This window comes from Aulonocara sp. 'chitande type north' Nkhata Bay, linkage group LG10, assembly GCF_057382095.1.
Source record: "Aulonocara sp. 'chitande type north' Nkhata Bay isolate Kocher_YH1m ecotype deep benthic linkage group LG10, A_spYH_male_GT1.1, whole genome shotgun sequence".
NCBI classification, from domain to species: Eukaryota; Metazoa; Chordata; class Actinopteri; order Cichliformes; family Cichlidae; genus Aulonocara; species Aulonocara sp. 'chitande type north' Nkhata Bay.
In genome coordinates, this window is record NC_141353.1 from 29,359,362 (window position 1) to 29,380,127 (window position 20,766).

Sequence of the window (20,766 nt, forward strand, 5' to 3'; positions counted from 1 at the left end):
CCCATAAATCTGAGGTGGCGTGAAACTGACATGGAATGACGCCTCAGTCCTGGTGATGTTACTTTGCTGGGCATCTATACTCACACTTATTTTGATGGGCTATTGAGCCTGATAAAATAATGAGTGTCAGCTGATAGCAACATTGTACATTTTGATTACAGAAATATTAATTGCAGGTAAGTAAGGATTTCCCACACTGACTTCAGCTGTCATACATGGAGTGAAATAACATTTTTAATCAGCAGAGGGCAGTGATGGGAATCTCTAACATCTCACTTTGATTCAGCATCTGTATCCTCACTTTTTTTTTACCTTTACCTTTAATAAAAAGTGGATTTTGTCAGGTCAAAACAAGCATAAAGCAAAAGACATCTTTGTTTGGACCTACAACAGACACCAGGCTCATGCGCGGTGTGGTTTCAACCTTCCCCTGATGTAATGCCTAGTCTTTATAGTCATGCTGTATTAAAATATGAGGCTTACATATGAGTTAAGTTACAGAACACGCATTTAAGAAAAGGTCTTCTACAGTGAATCATAAAACAGATCAAACATCCAGCGTTACCCGTGGATTTTTCGGCTGTTGTTTTGTTGTTGAAATGATGAATTATTTCATGTTACTAATGCTCAAAAGTTATACAAAAAAAGCTGTACAAAAACTAGATTTTGGCTTAAGATCAGTATCCAGTCAATATCTCCCTGTGACAGTTAACCTTAACACCGTGATTCAATTCAGCTTATATATTTAGTATTAATGTTGACATTTTTTTAATGTACTTTAAACAAAATCGAGATGTAGGCATGTGTTATTGAGCTCATAACAGCTGTTATTTTGTTGTTGTTTTCAGAAATATGTGGACCTCACCGGATGGCAACTACAAATATGATTTATTAGAATATGTAGATACTTTAGATTCAACGTAGTATCAAATGTTTGAAATCAGCTCAGTATTACGCTGATGGGGAATATTTTTCTGCACAATAATTATTTTCAGTGTTTCTAATCTAATTAACCCTAATTAACCCTTTAAAACGGTCGGAGCAGGCACGTTCTGTTTTGCTTAACTATTTTTAAATCCCGGTAGCTCTGCAACCACATAAGCTAGCGCAATAATTTTTTTTGCATATGAAACCGGAGGAGTTGTACTTACATCTTATGCCATCAGCTTGTCCTAGGTCATGGTTTCCTTCCACATATAGCTTTGCAAAAACTGCATAAAAGCAAAGCGTGTCCAGAAACACGCTTTGCCGACCCGATCAGCTGTTCGTAAGACTTCCTAGGCGAACTTTCGCATGTCTGCCATTAGTTGGCTGAAACCGGATGTGACATCATTTTCGCGGAAATGTAGTTTTTTTTTTTTTTACCATCAGGGCCTCATGAGCCTAGACTGGTGTTTTTAAAAGTTATCTTTGACTTTATGACTTTCTGTGTCGTTTCTGGGATGCTTAGGACTCAGTCCTGGAAATAATTTATTTTGATGCACATGCTGCTTTTTTGCAAATTTGCACTATAATATTTATTTTCGTTTTTCCTGCAGTATATAAAAATTGGTGTATTTCAAAAATAAAAGACACTCAAAATAAATTTCCTGTGGTGGGAAACTATTTTGTGCAACTTTTTTTGTATTTACAGTTTTGAGGGATAAGCCTCTTAAATTTCTCTAACTAGAAATATACGTTAAAAAAACAAACGATTTTCAATTTTTTTTGTAGTTTATGTAATTACTATGCACTTAATGCATACATATTATTCAAATTTGGGCTATAATGGTTGTATTGATGTATAGCAACTTGAAATGCTCCCAAAAATGGCACCACAGCATGTAAAAATATAATATACGCTCTGGCGGACTCGGTTCTATGGTAGGTCTTAAAGGGTTAACTATACAAGTAATATTTTAATCTAAATGTGGCTGGGCTCGTTCAAATATTGATAGTAATGATACCAACGGTGGTGTTGGTGTTGGGTTGATAGTAGCACGATAGTATTAATACTTTCTTTCTGTCCTCTAAGACTGTTTTAAATAAATAAATTTTGGGGAAATATATATATTTTTTTATATATTTAGCTCAAAGCACTTGAGAGACAGACACATTTACATTCCAGGTCTCCTAAAAACTTCGTTTCAAAATACATGAAAAGCTGAAACGTGGTGTGGTCATTAAAATGCATTCAGGATTTGCAGACTGATGATGATTCATCTCAGAAAACCCTCTTCGACATAAGCTGCCTTTATAGGTTAATAGTATCTGTGCAATTTTTGGCCCTGTATTTACTTTGTATTGGGTCGACACCAAAATTTGCACTACCGCACACCACTGTAACAACTGAGAGCACAAAAAAGCAAATATATTCCCCAATATTCTAACGTTTCCTTAAACGTTTCCTTAAAGGACCTTGCGCCTTACGCCGCGGCGTAAGGCATCAGCAAGAAACCCAATAATGTCTTTATACAAAGCAGCTGTAACCTCCTGAGACCCTGTGTCCTCGCATAGTGGACATTTCTCTGCCTTATAATTCGATCTGATCGATAAAGCTGTTTGAACCATTTTTGTTAGCTCTATAAAACCCAAGTCCCCGTGTAAGGACAAACTTGAAAAAAACTAGCTTCTGTTTAAAGATGGTTTGTTTTTGAGCGCTCCCTTCCATCCTCTTCTGTCACACCAACCTTTGCATGTCGTCCTTCACAATATCCACGAAGGGTCTTCCTCTTTTCCTCCCGCTTGGCATCTCCATCTTTATCCTCCTTTCTTTGATATTTCCACTCCTCGGCTTGGATCTCTAACTTATCAGGACCAACTGAGGTCAGACATCTAGGAGAAATTAAATGGGTGTCCCAGACAGATTCCAAACAGATTAAAAATGCTGGACCAGAAGCCAATAAAATGGCACCACTGTGAAATTTAGAAAAAGTCTAACTTGTTAAAACCTGCATGAACCACCCAATACCCAGATGTGGTCAGTTGAATGGTTTTTAAAACACAGGGGAACAACATCTGGTCAACACAAACATCTGATTCCACAGTTAAAGGTGCATGGATCTGAGAAAAAACACAAATCACATCACACTTTGTAATTTCTTTTTCTTTGTTTTTTTTTTACTTAAAAAAGATCAAAATAAAGATGTACAGCTGGAACCAAAATAAGACGCCGTACTACACTTCAGCTCTAAAGACAGATGGCAGAACAAGAAGGCATGGCGGCCTGGACTGCGTCAGCTGGTTTGTCCGCTCCACACAGGGCTACAGCAGATGAGCGAACCAGGAATCGGCGAAAACCAGCCCAGCCGTCGCTGATGGGGAGGGAGGGAGGGAGGGACAAGGTGGCTGGTGCTGCTGAAGATGTGGCGTCTTTCATATCCAATCGCAGATTGTCCACTTCCGGGAGAGACTAGGACACTTTGAGACCGAAGCAAATACATTTCTGCTACAGGGTGTCCAGCCTCCCCCGGAGGATCCACAGTGATTCAAATAAGGAAGGGCTCTAATCACTGCTCGACATACAAACGGCGGCTTCGTAAGCTGGGGTTTGACGTCTTACTGGCGATAAACACTTCAAATAACATACAGCGAGAGTAATGGCATCGTCCGATTTTTGTCACGTCTCCGCAAACATAATGGTCTAGAAAGGACTACCCAGATAGCACTTGACTGTCGACATTTAAAACCGGGAGACAGACGTTTAATTCTTTTACGTTTCTGAGTACAAAAAATAGACCAAAGAATGAAAAAAATAGTTATATTCTGAGTGCAGAGGCTTGATTTATGAAGCTCTACTCATGAGCGACTCTCTGGGTCTATGCCTGCACAGTGAGGGTTGTGGTTTAAGGATTGGGGGTGGCACTAGTTAACATTCATCATTGAATATATTTATTAATTTCCAACAGGTATCAGAATATTTGGGCAGTCGATACCCCTTCACATTAAAAGTTTGAATAGTCCTATATAATGAAGTTAAGTATTCAACACATTTTGCCTTCCATACGTCTCATTTTTCACTTTTTCATCTTTTTTTCATTATTGCGATGAATAAAATCTTTTTAAAGATGATTTACCAAAAAAAAGTTCTGTTCACTACAATATCTGCTATATACATCTGTTTAAAAAGCAAGCACAGTCATCCCTATGTACAGCTAAAGATTTCATTGTGTTGTTGTTCACGGAATATACATATTTATTATTTTCACAGTTTTCTATGTTTGCTCTTATATTCAGTATCAACAGACTTCATTTGTTCTTATGAATACAAATGTTTTTCAGCGCACTGAGCTGTCAACCCTCCCGTGTTGATATCCGGTGATGTCTCTTGAACGCTGCTCGTGTCTATGTAGCAAATACAGTTCAGAAACAATCTTGATTGTGGTTCAGTTTTGTTTTCTTCTCTTTTTTTTTGACGATTCACAGCAATCCAAAAAAGTTCTGAGTTTCAAGTTTACAGTTTTCTGGTCTTCCTCTTCATCACGTATCATGATATTTTTCATTTCCTCTCTTCTTCCTCTTCTGTCACTGGAGCTGTAAAACACAGTGGATTTTCCACAAGCGTACGCTTCCCAGTTTAAAAGAAAAAAAAAAGAGACAGTTCTGCCTCAAGTTTCCACAGATTTCGGAGAGAAGTCATCGAGCCACTAGCCTCTAACCAGCGGGGGTTTGTTGTCGGTCCAGTCACGCCCACTGGAGGAGACTCGTCAGCTGTGTGAATGCGTTGTGGTTACTTTGTGTTTGTGGGCGGTGTGATTGTTGGTGGTTATGGTGGTGTTATTGGAATAAGGCACTTGAGAGGTTTTTGGTTTTCACGGGAGCTCAGAGGAGACCAGGGCGAGGCCGGAGCTCTGGCGGGTGGGAGGCCCAGCGTGGACCGCCTTGGGACAGTCAGGCGTCAGCACCCGTCCGTTCTCCCCAACGCTGCCGGTGATGGACAGACGGGCCTTGTTCCTCATAGCTTCTGTAAATGTTAGCTGGGGAGACAAGAGATGAAGAGAGAGGTTTGTGTGTGGAGCAGGTGGAGATGAGAAAAAAATGGAGCATTGCAAATTGGAGTTTTAGGCTGTTGGAGTTTTAAATAAAACCTGAAATTGCTTATTATCATCGTACCTTCTTAGAGGTAGTCTAGAAACCATTCACTTCCCTCAAAAAGTTTTGATTAAGTCTTTAAAATGAAAAGAAAAACATCTTGTATATTCTGCTTATTGCAGAATATACAGTATAATAAACACGCAGTCAGAATAAATTTTTTTAAGTTTTTTTGCCAAACTTATCGAGTGAGCTTTGTATGGAAGCCCGTTTCCGCCACTAAATAAAAACAAAAAAGCTAGTATCCATAACTCAAAATTTCGAGTTACTTTTCTCAAAATTTCGAGTTAGCTCTGCCAATCAAAAATATACGTGAATGAGGTCGCTTTCTTGTTACCTGGAAGCATATGGCGCAGAGGAACGTGCACTCAAAAACGTATCCCAACAAATTGGCGCTTTCGCGAGTATGTTTGCTGATAGTAACACCATGTGATTCAGTTAATAACACAGGGATTTCATCATTTGTGAAGCCAGGCTGAAAACACTCAGCAATCTGTGCATTCACGACTGGATGTAATACCGGTAGCTTAGCTGTAGCATTTGTAGCTGAGGGCTTCAGCTTCCGGGTAACAAGGAAATGACGTCATTCACGTAGATTACTGATTGGCAGCGCTAACTCGAAATTTCGAGTTGCTTTTCTCAAAATTTTGAGTTAATAAATCGAAATTTCAAGTTAATAATTCGGAATTTTGAGAAAATAACTCGAAATTTTGAGTTATGGATCCATTTTTTTTTTTTTAGTGGCGGAAATGGGCTTCCATAGCTTTGAACCAAACAGTACTTTGATGTGTCTTTAAACAACACTGCAGCCCCCCGGTGGCCAGTGATGGTACTCCAGGTGGGCAAAGAGAAGTAAGGTAAAATATACAGTTTGCTGTCAGAAGTGCTGGGCCACCTACAAAACCGGCTCAGCCATGGAAACCTGTGCTATGAAGCTCCTGGTGCACACTCTCTGTGCTGATGTTAATGCCGGATAAAGGATGAACTCTCTTTTTAATAAAAAATGTTTCTAGGTGTTTATTTTTTAACATTAAAAAATAAATGTATTTGAATAACTTTATGTGACCCCGCTCTGTAATTTTACTTGGTCTGCCAATCCAGTGGCTGAGTCACTGTGGTCCTTGAACACTTCCTATTTTTAGTAATTACACTTAAGGAGTAGACCATGGAATATCTAGGTGGAAGGAAAACTCAGTGACGTTTAGAAAATTTTACAAATGTTTGGAAGGGCAATACAATACTATACAATACAATAACTTAATAAGGTAATAAACAAGAATTTTAAAATCACAATAGAATAAAGTGAAATAAGTATAAACTGGGATGAGATCCATGGGGTCATCTACAATAAATAAATAAAAACCAGTTAACTGAAATTTGTAATTCTCATTTTAAAATGTAAATAGAAATTTTACTTTTAATCTTTTATTTTTACAGATGTTAATAAATTTAGACCACCTGTCATAGATCTGACAGATGGTGGTCTAATAAATATGTACGGTGTACTGTATTGTATAATTATAGTATAAGGTAACATAGTAAACACCGTTTGGCGTGGTTCTAGTAATTTAGTTGTAAAATGCTAGGAAATACTTATATTTCAAATAGATATTATAAAAAGAAACAATTTTAAAGTTAATTACTTAGTAATATTTCTCTTATGACCAATATTTGTTAATGAACTTTTAAAAGTAAAGTAATAATTTGTAAATTTGTGATGAAAGGTGTGAGTGGACCACAGAGGTGGAATACAGCAGTTATAGGAGTGGCTACATTAATTCTTCTCCACCAACAAACCTCTCACTTATAACAAATACCAAACACTAAAACTCCAACATGCAAAAAACTTCTAGAACGGGCCCACTGTATACCATAACTATACACTTAAATATATGTATATATATATATATAAATGTATGTAAACACAGTAATGTAGCAACCACCTTTCACAGCCATTCAGAACAGTAGCAGCCCCATACTACATGTAAATCCATTAGCACCAGCAGTGTTACACAGTGAGTGATAGTTGCAGCCAGTGGGACAGGGAAGCTGACTAAGCAACAGTCAAGCTAATGAAGAGTTTGTGCTGAAGTGCTGATGGGGGACACATAACCACGTAGGACAGATATACATCGAGCGAGGAGAGCTATCTGAAAGTCTAATGGTCAGGGACCTGGGGGAAATATCCAGAGTTCACATCAATAAAGTCCAGCTTGAGAGGTGGTGTCACTTGTGTTAACCTCAGCTTAAATATGGCTTTAGTAGATACACTTCCTACATGCTCTGAGATGATTTTTTTTTGTTATGTAGTGGCTTCATATTCATCAGAGGATCAGAGTGGACGTCTGATGCACGAATGCTCTGCAGTTTAGATGAAATCCCCTCACAAGTGTAGACATGTGTGTACAAGTAAGACATTGGTCCTCATTTATCATGACTTTCCTCCCTGTTATAATTGTGATAGGCTGAGCGTAGACTGTGTATAAAAGATGCACATAGCTGCCATTACTCATAAATTATTGAGGGTTTGGTTGAGAAGCCTCCACATGAGTGTTTTCAGAGAAACTGAGGGAGTCTCATACAGCAGCCTGCTTTTTCCTCCTTCTTGATGCTAATGGTAGCATAATTTTCCAAATAAGCATCATGTTGGGTTCAGTAAGGCTTAAAACTAGCAACTGGGATAGTAAATTCATCAGGACAGTGTAAACAAAGGAAACGAAGGGAAATTTCTCAGACTTCCATACAGTGGTGTTCCTGAGAGTCGCCCCCTGCTGGACATAATAAGAAAGTTTTACTTTAACCAGAAAGGTACTCCATCATTTATACACAGTCTAAGGAGCTGTGCGTAAAAGCACTATGACCACAGCTGCTGCAGACCTTCACAGTAAGGCTCGGATTTTAAAAGCTGTTCAGCTTTTTACTCTAAAAAACATTAGAAATATCTTCTACACATCTGTATCTAGATTTCTATTCCAATGAAACTACCCAAGCTTACATTATATAATATTATAACATTATAATATTAGTTTCTAGTGATATATTTAGAAAAAGGTTGTCATTAATGACATATATCGTGTACTTTGAGCATTATCGATGAATATCTTGTTCAGTATAAGCAGTGTTTGTTGGATTTTGGCAGGAAAACAGCTCAATAAATTAGGACCAACATCTGCAGCCACACAAGCTGCGAAGCAGCGCAGTCGACGTCATGTCTGAAGATGACTCATGGCTTCCTGTCACACTGAGAAAAAAGCTTGAACGCAGACCAGGACGTCACATGACCACATAGTGAGCGGATAGGACAGAAATGTGGGAAGCAGTTTGCCACTGGTCACGACAGTCACTCAGCATGTTGAAGCTAGCAGCGGGGGTGTGATTGGTTTCACTTACAGTCTCTGTGCAGGGAGCTAGTGAGGGGGGGAGAAAAGGCCTGGGAGGACCTTCTACGAAAACCCCATCTACATCTTATCAGCTTCCCCATCGCTGCCATAACCATTGAAAACCTCACTAAACTCGGCTAAGTTGTGGATGGTGGGGCTGGGCCGGGGACTCTGGCTTTGGCTAGGCTCGGGGCTATTGCGGGGGCTGCCTGTCTGGCAGGGGTAGCAGTGACGGTGAGATTGGTGGTATTGGGGGTGTTGGGACTGGGATTGGGACTGGGCCTCCACCTTCATTCTTTTGGCCTCGTTGCGTGACTTGTAGCAGAATTCGATGAGGGCCACCAGCATGGCCAGGCCCAGGCCCCCGACGAGGATGTAGAAGACCCCCGCCACGTTGCTCAGGCTGAGGGCCTGGGAGGACTTGTCCTGTAGCCGGCGGGGAGAGGAACACAAGGGTTAGAGATCGTTTTGGCAGATCAGTCAACACTTAAACACATAAAACAGCGTAAAAGGAAAAAAAAAACGTACAAATTTACACACAAAACTGATCAAACATAATTTTTTCACTACACTACCTCTAACCTTCGTCTGTAGCCATGTTATCAAATATCTCCAACTTTCTCCATATCAGTTAGCGTGCTTTTGTCACATATCCCCTTTGCTGTGTAGTGCTGTAAATACAGTCCATATAAATTTGGGTAATGACAGCCTTTTTTGTAGCTTTGCCACTGTGCATCACTACATCCATTTGAAATGAAACATCAATCATGATGTGATTAATGACTGAAGTGTAGACTTTCAGTTTATATTCCAGGGTTTTAAAAAAAACTTTGCATTAACCGTTTAGGAATTACAGACATTTTTACACACACGTCCCTCATATGGACCGACTAACATAATTCTAAATGAACATTTTTTGAAGGACATCACCGAATGCTGTGTTTCCTGATAGGTTTTTAGTGCAGCTACTTCTTCTGTCCGGTCTTCCTCCCCTCAGCTACAATCGGTGATGGCAGACGGCCGCCCCTCCCTGCGTCTGGTTCTGCCGGAGGTTTTTCAGTTTAACTATAATTACCCTGGATAATTTACTTCAGTTGTTTGTTGTGGTTTTTCAGGCCTTTTATGAGTTTATTACTCTGTGAATTAAGAATGGTAAATGGCCTGCATTTGTATAGCGCTTTTCTAGTCCATAGGACCCCAAAGCGCTTTACACTACATTCAGTCATTCACCCATACATTCACACACTGGCGATAGCAAGCTCTGTCAGTGCGCCCTGGGGCGCACTGACAGTCCGGCGAGGCTGCCGGACACAGGCGCCACCGGGCCCTCTGACCACCACCAGTAGGCAAACATGGGGTTAGTATCTTGCCCAAGGATATTTAGCATGCAGCCAGGGTGCAGCCTGGGATCGAACCACCGACCTTCTGATTAGTAGCTGACCTGCTCTGCCACCTGAGCTACAGCCACCCTATAGAATGAACGAGGTAAAGGATCTTGAGTAGATTCCAGCAAAGATTCCATTAGTCCAGGCAAGTCAACAAAGGAACGGGCCTCACCGGGCCAACTGTCTGTCAATCAACAGTACATTATGAGCCTGTTAAAATGAGAAACTGAGTATTTTTTTAAAAATGGCTTTAACTCCTAAAAAGTTAATCCAATACTTTTGTTTAATCCCTTGAATTAAAGCTGAAAGTCTGCACTTCAGTCACATTCTGATTATTTGAGGTAGGAGACAAAGTTACAAAAAGTGTGTCATTGTCCAAATACTCACGGGCCCGTGGTTTTCTTTGCAGCTACGCTAATGTGAGCTTTCGGGTTTCTTCCAACCGTTTAACCCCTCGTTTATTCAAATGTATGCAGCTGATCGCTCATGCTCCCAACCTGCCATTTATCTCCTCTTAATAAATCACCTACATCCTTAAGGTGCGTTGGCTCAACACGAACGAATGGCTGTCATGCTCGGTCTCATGTGTGTCCTGCACTGCAATTTTCTGATTAAGACTGATGTGGATCGTACATGCTGATTTGTTACAACGTGGCCACTCTCTCCATGCTCCAGTGCATCAGCAACATGGATCACTGTCAAAGTGTGCGGCTACAGCTGAGGCATACAGTACCACTGACAACTAGTGTGACATACAGTAAAGTCTCAAGATGCCCTCAACCATCTCAGGTGACAGTCAACTGTGTGTGTGAGCCTTCATCTGCAGTTGCATCACATCGCTTAGCTGCTGTAAAAACGCCGAGCCATGCCTCGTGTCTGTCATGCTGTCTCTACCTGCGTGTCTGTTATGTGTCTTATCGGCCAGCCTGCTGTAATAACAGAACTGCCAGCGCTATAAAAGTGTGCATAGAGACAAAGAGAGGAGGGGAGGCTCCCAGGCTGGTGGAGACTGACCTTACTTCCAGAGTCCTTGGGTCCACACTCCCCTTTATCGTACCACCATTTGTTTTTCAGTTTGTCTAAGACTCCTGCTTCACTCAGTTTCAATACGGCAAGGTTTACGGGCGTTCTTCATATCGGGGAAGGGTGGGGTGGGGAAAATAACATAAATAACATCATAGGACATGTTATTTTATGTTATTCAATCAGAAGAAGCCCAACAAGAGCAGCTCAGTACTCTTCAGTACAAAGTGACGAAGCCAGTAAGGGGCCCCACTTATGCTACGTGTCTCTTTGCTCATTTATGTGTTTTAAAGGGTCGGGTTTATCGGGGGATGTTAAAGGGGAAAGGGGCAGAGCTAACAGACACATATACGTGGAGCCCCGGCTGCATCGCTTTTCTGGAACGGGCACATACTGCCGGGACCTTTGTCAGAATAACCCTGGAGGCTAGTACTGTCAAACCAAAACTATTGGCTCTTTTACCCTCACTAAAACATCCCAAACCGGGCTACAATCATATTCCAAAATACTTATTTTGGTGTTAATTTATAATTATAATAGACCGCTACATAAACAGTACGGCAAATATTTCTGCTTCCACAGTACTCGCTCTCCACTCTAGATTAGAAGTCGCAGTTTCCAAATCTTCTGCGTAACTGTAGAGATCGACCCGGCAGATGCTCCTGTTACCAACAAAAACACATCTCTCTTTTTTTTTTTTTACCCACATCAAGGTCACATGGGCATAGCGTCATAGCGGCTAACCTTCTCGCCACCGCCTCCGCTGCCACACTCTCCTTTGTCGTACCACCACTTGTTTTTCAATTTGTCCAACAGGCCTTGTTCATTGAGTTTTAACACTGCCAGGTTTACTGCACTTCTTGAAAACGATAAAACATATTTGGTGAGAGGGCGTGAGTATGCTGTCCAATTTGGGAGGGAAGGAAGAGAGGGGGGAGAGGAAAGGGAGGAGTAGCAGTAAGAGAGGGACAAGGGTGGAAAAGTGCATTAATCCCATTCGAGAACCCAAACACACCCTGAGTCAAAATCTCTCTCCCTCAAAGTGAAATGATATCAATAAATAAGCTCCTTATGTTACAGTAATGTAGTCTATTTGTTTTTAGCCAAGCCATTTTAATTAATTAGCATGAGCTAGCAAGCTAGAGCTCATAAAACCTCTAGATGTGTAAGATTGCACTTTAATCAGACACTCATGTTTCCCAGAGAATAATTTGGTACTCATGTGAGTATTGGCCCCACTTTTACCTTTACCACCATAATCTAGAAAAAAGTTCAATTAGCAATTCCCAGACAACTCTTTGTTGTAGCATTAGCATTAGCATACCCTAGCCAGCTAGAGCTAAAAATATATATATTTTTAAAAACTTTCTATAAAGTTTAATTTTTTTTTATATTGCAAACAGATGCCACATGTGAGTAAAAGTTCCAGTATAATACAAATCTAAAAGGGTACAAGATGATTAATTATATAATTAATTATATAAATAAGAAAAAAAGAAAAAATATCCAGAACACAAGTTGTGGGCTACACTAGCAACATGCTGCTAAGCAAAAATATTTAACCTATCCTAGCTCTGAAAATTTCAGTCTATTTTGAATTTTAACATGAATTTCTCTAGTGTTGTCAACTGAGACCACTGCTAATCTAGATCTGATTAATATGATACATTTTATATGTTCTACATCTTAAAGACATTTTATAATTATTCAGATAAATGGGATTTAAATTAACCGGATTTGCAATCTCAGTTTAATGGTAAAAAGTATTTTCCTTTGTTTTAAACAGGCATAATACCTTTAATTAATTTTAATCAGACATGGTGACTGAATTATACGTATGGTAGATAATCCTTTTGTACACTGTTTCTTAATACAAAAATGAAAAAATATATAAAACAAGTAATCACTGGTACAAAAGCGTGCTACATTTTGGCACTTAAATTGTTGGCCATCAGCATTGCCAGCAAAATAAAAAATAAAAATCTGGCACCAGTTAGTTAGTTAGTTAGCTCTAGACCTATAAATAATTAAGACCTGATTACACATGCAAATAGTATAGGTATGGCTGCCAATTCAAAGCTCACAGGATTGCTGAGCATTAAGCTGCTCTGGAAAATCATGATTGGCATGAAAAAAATGTCCATGAAAAGCTTTCTTTAAATAAGTGCGTGTAGCAATTTCATGGCTTCTTTTTAAGGCTGCTATAGTGATATCTGATGACAGGGCAGCAAAATTGTGAAGGAGAGAGAGATTTGCTCCAGCATGCATTTTGATCCTTTTAATTTATTTGTAATATTTCGAACAAAAATAAATAGAAGCAGTCAGAAACAAAAGGCAACAGAGCTCATATCCCAGTTTGGAGCCATATGAAATCACAGCCTTGACCAGCAATGTTGCCAGCTCTTGATGTCGCTGGTGTGTTTCCTCGCTGATATCCGGAAAAGTGACTGACAGAAGATGATAATCCTCAAAACAACAAAACAGAGGCCTGGGAGGGAGGACTACCCTGATCTGTTAGGCACTCTTCCTGGTCAAAGCAGTGGCTGAAAACTGGCACCAGCCTGGCTGCAAACAAATGATAGAAACCCTACTTTAGGTTTTGTGACCAGAGGAATTTACAGAAAACAACTACGGGAACAAAAGATATTTTAGATCATCAAAGGCAGAGCTTTTAAAAACTCAATTTCTGCATTTACGTGTGGACAAGGTCACCTTTTTCATATCAGACTGGGTGCTGTGCCACTGTTTGGAGGCTTTCGATTGGCCAAAATCTCTCTATAGTTGGGGTTATATTGCCATCTGTTGCTTAGGCATGCCCTTGACATTAGTCTTTTTTGTCAAATTCAAATGGAAAAAAGTCCAGTTTTCAGTAATATCCATATATTTGCGGACATAGACTTAAACTATGTTGACGAAAAAGCCCCAGAGCAGGCGGTCTGGAGTTCAAATCGCTAACAGGGCACAAAGCTTTGTTTGATATTCTTACTGTTCTCTCTCAGTTCTGCTCTAATATGTAAGAGGACAAGATTAAACAGTTACTGAATGCAAACAATAGTTTGCTAGAAAGTCAAATCTTGCATATAAACCAAACATGAAGCAAATTTTTTCTGCTGCATGCATATACGAGATGAACTGATGTCAAATTATCCTGAGTGAATAGAAGTTAAACAATTTTAATTTAGGTATAAAATACACCTCATAAAAAAACAAATAAAGGACCCCCCCCCCCCTCAAAAAAAAAAAAGACATCAGCTGGATTTTACCCACAGGACACATGACATGAATTAAGAATAAGTAGAAAGATCTAAAAATGTGAGGGAGGTGAGGTATAGGAGAATTAAACTTTCACAATATTGGAGTCTATGTATACGAATTGGCAAAAATTGTAACTCTTTTGTGGGTTCAAACAGCAGTTATCTACTGCTAATAATTGATAGCAAAGCTCTAAAACGGGTTATTTCAGTACTATTGCTTAAAGTGCTCTCCCTGGTTTTCAAATATGTGTTCTTATACCTCCACAGGAATAAATTAAAGTGAATGCAATTTCATTCACACCCCTGTGCAGTTTTGCCTTTAGTATATTTATCCTTTCCCCTCAGTGAGACCTTGCTGGAGGGCTTTGATTGATGAGTGTGTGGATTGAAATTGCAACTCCCCACTGTAATGCCACTGTATTCTGTGGCAGGTCTGTAAATTCCACTATGAGCGGGAGGCTGTGACAGAGTCTGGCAGAGTTACCCAGAGCTGAGCTTTCAAATGGCTCCCAAAGCACTATTTCAGTCACTTAGTTGAAAATAAAGAACCAGTCAACCGTGAAGGAACACTGAAGTAGCATTAGCTAAATATCTCAGAGCAATTACATTTTGTATATAAAATGCAGATTATCTTCTAAATGAGACATTTTCAGATGAGAGCTTCCAGAGCATGCCATTCCAACATGTCTTTGCCCAAACAGCAAGCACAAGCACATACATTTACCTGTTGTGGAGAGCTGTAAAGACAAAAAAAGTGAATAAAAACCACCCACAATGAAGCCCCACATGCATGCAACAAACACAGATGTCACTAAGCGGCTACTTGTGCCCTCAAACAAACACATAAAACGCCCCACCCACCAACACTAAGCAGTATGTGGAGGCAGATAGAGATAGAAAAGGCGGCACACCAGGGAAGGTGGAATACCATAACAACACGTAGAACATATTGTTACACTATTCCACCCACCTTAACTGTGAACCCTTGGGTGTGGCTACTCCATAGCCCTTGGAGTCCAAGTTGCCCCCGACTTTCATTGTGTCGCAGGGCTTGCGCTGCTCTGTGTACTCATTCATAGTGGACTCCAACAGGAAGGCGTATTTTCCTTTGGACTTGCGGACCCGCGCCACACCCTCGGCCGTGGTCTTGGTGAAGACTGTGGGCTCAGCAGACTTCATGTATCCCCACATCTTCTCATAAACAGCAATTTTGGACCGCTGTGGGGTTTGGAAGGGTTTGGAGGTTCAAAGGTAGATGATGTGTGAGTGACAGAGAAAGCATGTCCACATACAATACAAAATAGAGAAAACATGGAGCATCAGTTCAACAATTTACATTTTGTTTATCAGCTTTGAAACATTTTACTGCAAAAAAGTCAAATAACAATACCGGCAGTTGTATAGACCAATGGTTCCCAACCCTTTTCAACTGGTATACTCTAAAGCCCTGTCAGATGGAACCAGCCACCAACACTTCTCATATTCAAGCGTGTTCATATAAACTCATTTTAAACTGAATTCTTGACTACTTTCAGTGGCAGTTTAGCCTTGTTATCATCTTTCCCAGCCCCCAGTGTCTTTGGTACTCTTTTGTATCCTGTTGGGTCTGAAGTCTTTACTATAAATAAATAAGATGGTTCAAGGCAATCCTTCCTGAATACCACACTCACAGATAAAGAAACAGTAGTTCCAGCTATACCAACAACAAATAATTAGGTGCCGTTATTCCCATGATCTACGTCTCTGAGGGGAGTACGATTTTAAAATGAAATATTATTACTCTTAATGCAAAATTCTAACTGTTAAAAAACTTTTAGCTAAATAATTTTAACTGCTAGCCACACTCTTAACTAATGATTTACAGTTTTAGTACAGCGTGATAAACAGCTAGCAGCCCATTTCATATCTTTAATCATATTCTTAAGAACAAACAGAACTGTTAGCTAACTTTTATAACTGCTTCTAGTGAACATTATCACTGATGATCAACGATGATGATGATCTATTGTTTATATTTTCGCAAACTGTTCTCAAAGCTAGGTAATAATTAGCTAACATAATTAGCTAACAAATTTCCAACTTTTTACTCTCATTTCTAAGTAAATTTTTTTAGCTGCGTTTATTATGCTTATATTTTTGTCTACATACGTTATTAAAACCCAAACTAATAGCCACCATTTTAATTTATTTAATATTTACTATTTATAATTTACCTTGTTATTTTATCTGTTTATCTAGTATATCTAGTAAACCATTTCAATTGCTAGCCATGCTTTTAGCTAGCTATTTCAACTTATAATAATAATAGTAATATAAAAATAATTTCCAGCTTTTATTTAGGTGCCCATTTTAAAAATGTTTTTGTGACTTTTTTGTTTATCTACAATGGTGGCTAACAAACACTACAAATTTCAGTTAATGTTCTACTCGTTTAGCTTTTAGCTTGCTATTTCAACCGTTAATCAAAACTTTTATCAACAGTCTAATTGGTAACTTGGTATTCCCCCGGATAAGCTGGAGGAGGTGGCTGGGGAGAGGGAGGGAGGTCTGGGCCTCTTTGCTTAGGCTGCTGCCCCCGCGACCCGGCCCCGGACAAAGCGGATGAGGATGGATGGATGGATGGATAATTGGTAACTATACTATCCAGCTCTTTAGTTATAATTTTAACCAGCTAGGTCTTTAATTTTCTTTGCAATCTAATTGAAATTCTAACAGCACCTTTATTTAATAATTTATTAGACAATACATATTTATATTTTAGTTTACCATCTCAAATATTAATCTAATATAGTTATGGGTGTGAATACTTTTTTACAGAATTTTAGCTATAAATTTCAAGTACAAGCCACATAGTCAATTATTTACAATTTTTAGCCACAATTCTAGTTTATTATTTCATCCGTTCATCCAAAATTGGAAAACTAAAAAAGCTTGTTTACTTTCAGCCAACATTTTGAACTGCTCGCTGAGCAGCTGAAAGGCAACTAATACCTTTAAATGCTTAAAATTTATGAAAACTTAATTTTAAATGTCTTTATTTTATTTCCAATTTCAGTCTTATTTCTAATGCTTTAACCAACTTATGGGGTGGCTGCAGCTCAGGAGGTGGAGCAGGTCATCTGCTAATCGGAAGGTTGGTGGTTCCCTGGCTCCCCCTAGTCTGCATGGGCAAGATATTAACCCCAATTTGCTCTCCGATGCATCCATCGGAGTGTGAATGTATGTGAATGTTAGTGTGCACTTAAAAGCATAGAAGACAGTACTTGTGTGAATGTGTTTTATAGAGCGCTTTGAGTACTCCGGGAGAGTAGAAAAGTCCATTTACTTTCAACTTTTCTACTCAAACAAGTTTGGGTCTACTCAGTCATTACATTGACTGTAATTTCAGTTCCCAAGCTTGTCTTCCTAGCAGAAATACCTCCTGGTTGGGAATCACTGGAGTAACATACCTTGACAAGGTCTTTGCTTTTGAGCGTGTGTGAGTGTCAAAGATTGTAGGCCTTCACAGGGTCCCATACCTGTCTGAAAGTAGGTCACTAACTCTGGTAACACCAACTCACCCTGAAGAACTCTTTGGTTGAGCCAGAGTCTAATGTGCCATAGGCAATGTCGGTCTGTTTGGCCAGATCCTCTGCACTCTCAATGGGAGAAACCATCCTCTCCACAGTGAGAAAGGCGGCCAGGTTGGCCGTGTAGGACGAGATGATGATGAGAGTGAAGAACCACCACACTCCTCCTACGATTCGTCCCGATAACGATCTTAAAGATAGAAAGGAGGGAGGACGAAGAATAGCGCAGGAACAGATTGGATGGATTATGGCGAGGACGGGCAGGATGAAAATAAGAGGGAAGGAAAGTTGCAAGAAAGTAGAGCAGGAGAATGATAATTGGAGGTCAAATTAGGATAAAAAAAGGGAAAAGAGTGAGATAAAAAGACAGAAGACAGTCAGTGGTATAACAATAGTGAAAGATTAGACAGAATGAGATATGAGTAAAGCATGGAACCAACAATGCTAATGTAATACCACAAGGTGGAGCTCTGACAACACTCAAAGCTGCCAGAGCTTTATTTACCTCTCATTAATGCCTCACAAAAAATACAAAATAAAAAATCCCACATGCTTCTGTTGACCAGCTTTGATAAAGAGAAAGGTACAGGCTACTTTTGTCCCTTCTTACCCAACCCCTCTTTTTGTTTACTGGCAGGATGAGAAGAGCTGCAGGTCCCCCGGCCGGCATAGCGGCGGCAGCACTGCTCTTTTCTTGTTTTTTCACTCGGGGCAGACAGATAGCTCTCTGCTCAGGAGCAGCGGAAGGTCGTGAGGAGAATCTTAAACCATAAATGCTGCATTGAGGAGAACAAACAAGATCTCCCCTCGGTGCAAATCAAACAGCAGCGGATACAAAACCCTCAGGCCTCCGTGTCAGATGGAGAGAGAGAGAGATGGGGATATGAGGAAGGGAGGAGACAGGCATCTGCAACAGTCAGTGTGTTCTTGGCTGGTATTTCACTGTGTCTTCTTGCGATCTGGCTATATTCCATTGCTCCCAATACACAAAAGCCACAGTATACAAATAGATAGCATCCTTTCCCTCGACTGACTCCACATACTGTAGGCACCTAATGAGAAACCCTCTTCTAATGTTCCCTTATGGCCCGTCTGAAAGAAGCGTGACTATCAGCACTGCTAAGAAACCTTCTGAACAAACACTTTGTGCTTCTACTCGACGAGTTCTGCAGAGCCGTCACCCCGACCAAAGAATCACTGAGGAAACCTCCATTTTCTCAGTCTGAACGGATGAAAGTGCCTGTAGCAGCTAAGGCAGCTTCCAATTGAGAAGTGCTGCAGTGGAGCATGTCTCCTCCACACACACACACATACACACAGAGGAGTCTTTGCCCATGAAATAGACTTATTGACGTATTAGCTCTGGATTTGAATACAAATGACTTCCGTCTCTTCGTCTCCTCTCTCCTTGGGAGTATATTTGAGCACGGAGTATTTAACTGTAAAATAACGCCTTAAGAGGTGGAGGGCGTGCATGAAGATGCATCGGTGAGTCCTATCCTCTCATGTCTATCGTCTCCTTTTATTTTCTTTCCCCAGCCGCTAAAATCCCTTCGTTCCCTGTGTCAGAGCCTCTCCATTTTCCCCGTCCTTGCTTTATTTATATAGAATCAGCAGTGGATTGTGGGAGAGTAATAATGGGAGCAGAGGAGAGTCTCTTTGCCATCCCTTCCGACTGTCTGTGCTGTGTGTTTGCTGGCTGATACCGCTGACTTTGATCCACTGTGACACACTGCTGTGTCTTGATGGGCCTGCAGTAAACAGAGGGAGTGGGGGAGTGGGGTGAGAAAAGCCCTGCGCTGGGAGTCTGGGTAATTTTCAGGTCACGTTAGCGCTTCTGGTGGTTTCGTTTTTGCTCTATTGTCCTTTAAGCGATGCTAGAATCCAGGTGACACATTAAAAATTATATAGAAGCGTTTCAAAATAAGCACTCTCACCTTCCCATCACCTCTAATAAGATGCGTGATGCAGTTTACACAAGTGTTCATTTTTACTCCATATTTTGATTTGTGGGCTCCACGTAATTCATAGATCAAAATAATTCAGATTAACTGTGTAAAACATCAGTTGCAACTCCTCCTATTTTATGATAACTGCCTTCTGATTGGTTCACCCTAGTAAACCACAAGTGGGCGGGTATATCCTCTTTCTCTGACATCATGCAGATTCAAGAGTTGAAAATCATGCATTTTTTTTCATATGGATTTCTCTAACCTCATTTTTCACTGCTTACCACACTATATGGACAGAATTACTGTGGGGCATCTCACAGGTGTATCAAATCAGACACTAGCCATGCCTTAACAAACCTTTCTGAAAGAATGAGTCCTAAATAGATCAAGAAGTCGAGCGTGGTGCTGTAATAAATTGCTCCCCTCGTGACAGACCACGTAACATCATAGAGCGGGGTCTCGGAGTCCTGAAAAAGTGTCTAAAAGTCACCAAAAGTCACCACCCTTCCAAATCTCCACTGTCATTAACATCAGCATAAATACTGTGCACCGAGAGCTTCATGGCATGAATTTCCACATGTGAATTTCCAGATTTTTAGGTGGACACCAGATGAAAAGTCACTACTAACCACTCTATTTCTTGCGTGCATTGTTTTTGTTTTAGTTAATACTAATTCATTTATTCGTAGCAGCCTTATTTACATGGCATTTATTGCAGCACATCCCAGTTTCCGATATAAATCAAAATATCATGTTTGTAGTATTTGTCAACAACTAACCTCAGTAATTTACTCCAGCAGCTGAGCAATGTTGATGTTAAACACCACACAAACAATATTAAATAGTGCTGCTGTTTGGGACCATTTCCTGCAGTGGATTAATATTAAATTTGGTGCCCTGAGTGTTTACAGTAACAGGACAGCGTATGTGAGAAAATGAACTGTAATGTCCGTGTTTATCATCATAATGAAGGAACCTAGTGCGATGGTGTGGCTCATTGATTTGTTTTTAATAGTTATTGGACACCAGCGCCTGCTTTACTCGGTTGGTTGAGTGTCCCAGTCCAATTTATAATGGTTTACAGACCTTTGCACCATCTGCATGTGAATTAGTTTGTGTATACAGGAGCTTCT

The 20,766-nt window shown here is 40.1% G+C and overlaps 1 protein-coding gene across 3 annotated transcripts in view; it reads right to left on the reverse strand.

Moving 5' to 3' along the window:
- Window positions 1-3,847: 3,847 nt before the first annotated feature.
- Window positions 3,848-20,766, reverse strand: part of LOC147321147 (glutamate receptor 4) — a 165,131-nt gene continuing 148,212 nt past the window's right edge. The window contains exons 12-16 of one of the 3 annotated variants that reach the window (XM_086309445.1): window positions 17,673-17,871; window positions 15,083-15,330; window positions 10,850-10,964; window positions 8,739-8,876; window positions 3,848-4,955 (exon numbers count right to left, since the gene is read on the reverse strand). In XM_086309445.1, the coding sequence (XP_086165571.1) occupies window positions 4,791-4,955; window positions 8,739-8,876; window positions 10,850-10,964; window positions 15,083-15,330; window positions 17,673-17,871 (865 nt within the window). In that variant the 3' untranslated portion in view covers window positions 3,848-4,790. Of the gene's footprint in view, window positions 4,956-8,460; window positions 8,877-10,849; window positions 10,965-11,602; window positions 11,718-15,082; window positions 15,331-17,672; window positions 17,872-20,766 lie in introns of all 3 variants that reach the window. The other 2 variants (XM_086309444.1, XR_015131314.1) reach the window with 2 other exon arrangements.